The sequence below is a fragment of the Lissotriton helveticus genome, chromosome 2_1 (genome assembly GCF_964261635.1).
Source record: "Lissotriton helveticus chromosome 2_1, aLisHel1.1, whole genome shotgun sequence".
Taxonomy (NCBI): Eukaryota; Metazoa; Chordata; class Amphibia; order Caudata; family Salamandridae; genus Lissotriton; species Lissotriton helveticus.
The window spans coordinates 141,110,652-141,117,261 of NC_136059.1; the positions used below are offsets into that span (position 1 = coordinate 141,110,652).

A 6,610-nucleotide genomic window follows, 5' to 3' on the forward strand; every position below is an offset into this window, starting at 1 on the left:
GCTAGACAAAGTATGTTTAAAATTCATGTTATACCTTTCACAGCATGTTTACGAAACTGTATTTTCTCTAGGGCGCAGGAGAGACATGGACTGCCAAAGCACCGCTGCGAATCTCGACGATGCATTCAGGAGTGTCTCCAAAGCCCAGGACGTGAGGCAGGATACAGCACACAAGATGGCGCCGTACGCGAACTGGGAGGAGTTCTTGATGCCGGCCCCCATCTCCATCGCTATCCTGGGAGAGCTGGCAGCCATTTCATCAGCCAGTGGGGACTTCTCTATCAACCTGAATCCACCAAAGGATGGATTCAAGTACATGAAATACCCAGACTCCTTTGCTGCATCCCTAATGCAGGTCTGCAATTCAGCCTGGTTTGCCTTCAACACAGCAAATAAAAACATGGACCAGATCAGGCTCCTCTCTGGCTTCATACCACGCGCCAATGTAGAAATAGTCAAGATTCTGTTCATGCCGATTGGATCTGTTAATGCCCTCCTCCCAAGGAAGCTGAACGGTTTGCTCCGGGTGTCCAATGAATGCACATCCTTGGCTCAGTCTGTGGAGGCAAGCTTCAGTGAGACACTTCACATAATCCAGGAGGTGCTTGAAGCTTGTGTGAACTCCAAGAAGGGCTACAAGCATAAGCTGACAGATGTGGAGACTGCCCTGGAGCAGCTCAGCTTAAAAGAAGCATCCTCAAGGAAATCTGTGCAGACGACAGAGGAATTTAAGAAGGCCACTGAGAAACAACTAACTGATGCAATAGACGCCTACAAGGTTGCAATGGACAAGGTGCCCTCTGCGTGGGAAACTGTTGCTGCTAATGCGGTGGATAGTATTCTTAACGGGCTATCTACCCCTGGAAACAAAGTTATAAAACATGAGTCGGAGGCAGGTCGTCCTGCAAATGGTACTCCTGACACGGATCATGTTATGTCCACCTTTTGCACCAAAAATGTCTGCTCCAGATCCAATCAGGTAACATCGCTTGCAGTTTGTTTTCGAAATGTCTTAGATAGTAAAGAGGAAACCATTAACATGAAACATGTTTATGATGAGAGGGACCATAAAGTCATAACAAACGATTACAAAGATCGTTTATTGGACCTGCAAAAGGATATAAGTGATGCAAGCAATTGTACTGCAAAAACACAATTAGATACTTTTCTGGAAAGTGGCTTTGCTATTTGTGAGGAATTGCAGAGAGCTGCCACATCTAAGATGTTGGATCAGCACAACTTGAAATCCATTGCTCAAAAGATAAAAAGCCTTTTTTCTGTCTCATTAAAAGCTGATTCATATTGTAAAAAAGTCACTAATGCCCCTCCTATGCAGTTAAGGCCCCCAAATCTGTCTGCAGCTTCAAGCAGTGGTGGAATAGGCTCTCAGTCTGCACAGATGGCTTGGGCCAGAGTGGAACAGGCCAGGGTCCACTTAAATAATACTCAGACCTTGTACATGCAGACCTTTGAGAACCTAAAAAAAGAAAACAAAAAGCTAACAGAAATCCTGGTTGAAATGAGGAGTCACAACCTGGACAAGATTGATTTCGACACGGCCATGAAGATGCTCGTTCAAGGGTTGAAAGCTATGATGAAAGTCAAAGAGCAGTGGGAGAAGATGATCCGCTTCTTCCAGATGATCTCCAGCCTCATCAAGTCCTGTCTCTCAACAGATGTCAATGAATTAGTGAAATCTGCACAATCAGTGCAGAACATTGCCAACTATTCCGCAGTAGCCGTTGTCAAGGACATGTTATTCCTGCAGGCAACCAAAGCCACCAACATAGGCTACCTGGTCAACATGATATCAAGCACCTACTCTGAAGTGTCTCAGCGCTTCCTCATGGACCGGGTGAACGCCTTAGGAATATTCCTCAGCATGAACCCCTCAGATCCGGGGTTCAAGTTGGAGCACCTGAAGTTACAAACCGGCTGCGAAGACGCTCAAAGGGCAATCCAGAACTTGGTCATTTCAAAGAAAAACGAGTTTGACTTGGCTATAGAGGCGAGAGTTGAAAGAATCAATTGCCAGCTGGGTAAAGCCATCCCACCCATGTCAGCAGAAGAAAAGAAAAGCATTAGTGAGGCTGTACTGGCAGGGGCAAGCGCTGCTGAGGATTCAAGCAACAACAATCTAAACATGGCCGACTATGTATAGTATGACCAGCATCTTTTCTTTAAATATTGTCTGTTTTACCATTCTTCTCTGAGACAGTTATGAATTGTAGTTTGTGAATAAGGGATGTTTGTGGAGGGCAGCCTCTTTACATTTGGTGTGCATTTGTGTTTTGTTAAATAAATATATGTTGTCCATCAACCTGAAACTGTGATGGAACCACAGGCCGACATCAGTCACTGCTCTTCCACGTACCTATAATGATATCAAACCTTGAACTCAAAGGCATTATCAATAGTCAAGTTCCTGAATTTTAAGTCAATAACACTTATTTGATGCCATAATGCCTGAGGTGTCCGGGCACCAACGACATGTTCTGAAATGCAACATACGCAAAGATGGACAGTTAGACACAAGCAACATAAATTATCAAGGTTCTTAAGATCTTCCTATTCTTTCCTTTAACAAAAAATCTTGCAAGAGTCAAGCCAGTCTTTATGCTAGAATCTAAAAAGTGACCTGGCACATATGCTTTCAACTTATGTCTCCGATTATTCAAACATTATTAGTCAACAGTTCTATGAATCATTGTGAGATTCTGGAAATGAAAATCCCGTGGTCGGCAACCGTGCTCAGTATATCTTCATCCAGAAACCACCTGTTGAGCAAAATTCTATGGGGCAGATTTACAATAAACTAACACAGCCCGTTGCAGCAAGTCATTTTGCTGGGCCACGCTGAGTTAGTTTGGAAGCACATTCATGTGACATATTTACAACAAAATGTTGCATCTCTGTGCTTCCCCCTGCACTTGCGCACAAACTGCTGCCATGCACCGACACAGGCACCCTTGCACCATGGTGAAAGGATGCCTGCATTGTGTGGAAAGGGTTTTTGTTCAGGAAGGATTCCCTTCCTCTACAAAAACAGTCTGAAATGCGGCTTCTCAACGTATTTGTGTGCTGCATTAGCACACATAGAAGTTGGAAAACAGCATTCTTTCAATGATTGTTTATGTGCAGGAAGGCAACAAAAACAATCATTAGAGGTGATTTTCTCTTTCAATGTGTGCTGCAGAATGCAGCACGCATTAATACAGGAAACAAAAACAAGGAAAAATTAATACATTTCTCTCTATTTCTCCCCTGGGGAGGCGTAGCGTTCAGACACATTTCCAGATTCATGATTCCTCATGAATCTGGAAATGCGCCTTGTTCCATGTATGCCCACAGCAACACCCATGGAACGCCTCTTCCATGAAAAGTGCTGCGTGTAAAGGGGCCATATTTCCAAGGACAGGAAAAGCCACCGAGCCATGCAGGGTGGTATTTCCTGTCCTTGTGAATATGGGGCAGTGAATTGCTCTGCCAATGCTTCACAAAAATGGACATACTGGCAACGCAAGGGACTTGTAAATCTGCCCCAGTATCTTTTGTGGATAACGCCAGTCTGCCTGGTAAGCACCACTGCAAATTGAAAAAACCTAGGACCAATGATTGCTCTTGCCATTGGTGCCAGGTTAAATTCAGTTAGGTGTGGGTTGAGCTTAGCTAAAATTTGAATGAACTAGCTACAGATCTTATTAGAAGAAGTTACCTGTTGTTTAATTGACAAATAAATATAAAATTTGAGGCTACTTGAGAGTTCTACTTCAGCATTAAACACATACCAAGTATTCTGAGAAAAGCTGCTCTTGGGTCCATAACTACATTGCAGTATCAGTAGTTTAATCAAAACAAAAACTCCAAGCTAAAGTGTGTGGAGAATCCTCTGCCTATCAACTTTCCACCTATAAAAGAATGGACCCCCAATGCTTCAGATGAAGCTTTTTCCAAGCTATTAACAAGACGTTAGGTACAAACAAATATGGTTTCTAGATATGTCCAGGATTTAGAGTAGCCCCCACAACACCAAGTCACTCTGTTGTTTTTAAAGTCAAATTGCAAATCTAAGCATTAAGGTTTATATAAAAATACAATGATGTAATCTGTGGGGGCCAATCTGTGCACCTGCCTAGTATGCCATGGTCCCGGCAGTCCTGCATGTCAGGGCCATTGTTTTTATTTGTTTTTACTAATTTATTTCACTTTGAAAGTTTGTTTGCTTAGCAGTCTCTTCTAATACAAGTCTTGCCACTATCTTGATGGGAGCATTTTCATTACTGCAGTGGTCAACTAAAATTAAGGCAAGAGGTGTGTTTCTGGGTGGGTGGAGCCAAGCTCTTCACCACCCTGAGGGAATTCACTGATCACCCACTGGGTTCTTAACATTACCCTAACTCTTAAGATTTGAAATGTGAAATTTAGTGATGTATGTGGCTGGGCTTTTTCTGATATGAACATGTTACATACAAATCAGGCCTAAGTGTATGATAAACATGACCACACAAATGTGTTAGCGTGTGTATATGAGAAGCTTACGGCCTGGAAAACTAATATTTTGAACGGTTATCATAGCTAGCAGAATGGGCAGGATTACCACATAATAAGCAATTTGACACTTGTCATACTAACATAAATAACAGAAATGTATGAAGATGAAACTTCCATTCTGCCAAATAGAAAGTTTCATCTAGTGAGCAACTTTGCAAGGCTGTGTGGCCAGACATAGAGCTAATATGGAAGGAAGCATGTTTTGATGCTTGCCTTTCAAATATGTTTCTAATGGAATCATTGTTCATACAGTACCATAGATAAAAGAAACTCACAGAAAGTTCCTCCCCTATCGATAGAGAATCATTGATGAGAAAGGTATAAAGAGATTTAATAATTTGAGATGGGTAGAGACAGATACTAGTTGCTTGGAGAGAATACCAGTGAGACGATATCCAACGGCAAGGCTAGAAGTGTTTTGGAGGTACATTGGGATAATGCTAGGATTGTCATAAGGTTGAGAGAGAAAGTACTGATCATTCTAATAACAATATAATTGGGAGGCTGACAACATAGATTTAAATGTTAGATACTGGTTAGACTAAATATTACACACAGAAGGGATGTGGGATATGAGATGTTGGCTTTTCTAATATTCATCTTGTTTTATATTAACTGCTGAGAATAAAACAATTTTCATCTTAATAATGTACAACTTTTTTTCGCAGACTTTACATAATAAATGACCGATCTTTTTAAGCAGCAACTTTTGTGTGTGTGTACTACTTTCAGGAACACCTGTAGATAAGAGATTTCCTAGCAGGGCTGTTTGACTCATAACACTCTAAATCTAGATGAGCCCAACTCTCTATGTAGAAGAGTGAGAGACACCTGTCTGTTTTCCTTGTCACCAAAGGGGCTGCAATACACAAGCTCTCCTTACAGCTAAGGAAATCCTTCCTGGTGTGTCCTTCAATTTGGAGAGATTTGACACATAGAATGCATTCCATTTGCACATGCACCTGAGCCCCAATGCCTCAAGCCTCAAATCCTATACAAACAGATTCAGCATTATTCCAAACTATTACATCTGAGACAAAAGGATACAGTTTTAAAAATGACTTTATTCATTGTCTGTTTTTGGCTCAGTCAGAGACATCTGTAGGTTTCTCTGGCTAAAGCATATTGAGGTTTGTCCTACTCATATATGGATGATATGCACCTGATGGAAAATTCACTAAAGCATTTATACGAATAGGATGTAGTTCTACAGGCATATTCTTTAAGGCACTTTTACATGCAACTCCCTATTAGTAGCAGTGCACAAAGGTCAACGTCCATCACAAGGAGGACTTATGGCAGTGCTGTGTCATGCTCTACTGCTTAATTTTGCTGAACTCACTTCGGATTGAAATATTATTCAACCACTTTGATTTTCTTGTCCACCATTGTCCAATATGAAAATGCAAGATTAATGAAACCCTGATAAAGTCTGTTTCAGCACGAAACACGTTGGCTGGGATGGGTCTGATGTTTGAAGAACACATTTATTTGGGATATCATAATTCCTTCATTGCCTGATCAATAAGACATATTAAAATATGTGTAGGAAAACTGAGCCAAATAGATTGAATGGCTTGTTTCCTATAGATTTACGTGCTGGTCAACATGTTTTTGCCAGTGTTGTTGTTAATTTACCTGGCATTCGTCAGGACCTATAGTGTATGGACACGCTAAGGCCCACCCTACCAAAGGACTTGAAAGTAAAAAGTTATGTAAAAAAAGTGCAACAAAATGATAGGTACTCTCAATTTTGGAGACCACCCAAAAATTAAAATGCACCTGTGGAGGAAAGGGAGACAGACACACATGAAAAAGACATACAAACAATTAGATATCTTAAATCAGAGGTGTGTCAATTGTCAACAGTGACTCTGTGCTCAGGTGATACCAACCACACATTCCCACATGGGGGGCTAGCGGTAAATTCGGGGCTCCGCCTGTGGGTATGTGCAGGTCTGCGGTAATGTACAGCAGACCTATAATGCCTTAATCGATGGACTAGGCTCTGATCGATAGGCACAAGGATGCGCCCATCGAGGCGCGTGTGTGTATGAGA

General features: G+C 41.7%; 1 protein-coding gene across 1 annotated transcript in view; it reads left to right on the plus strand.

Moving 5' to 3' along the window:
- Nucleotides 1-5,257, plus strand: part of LOC144817802 (uncharacterized) — a 211,864-nt gene extending 206,607 nt beyond the window's left edge. The window contains exon 3 of the mRNA XM_078674630.1: nt 72-5,257. Coding sequence (XP_078530756.1) covers nt 72-2,161 — 2,090 coding nt within the window. The 3' untranslated portion in view covers nt 2,162-5,257. The remainder of the gene's footprint in view (nt 1-71) is intronic.
- Nucleotides 5,258-6,610: the final 1,353 nt, after the last annotated feature.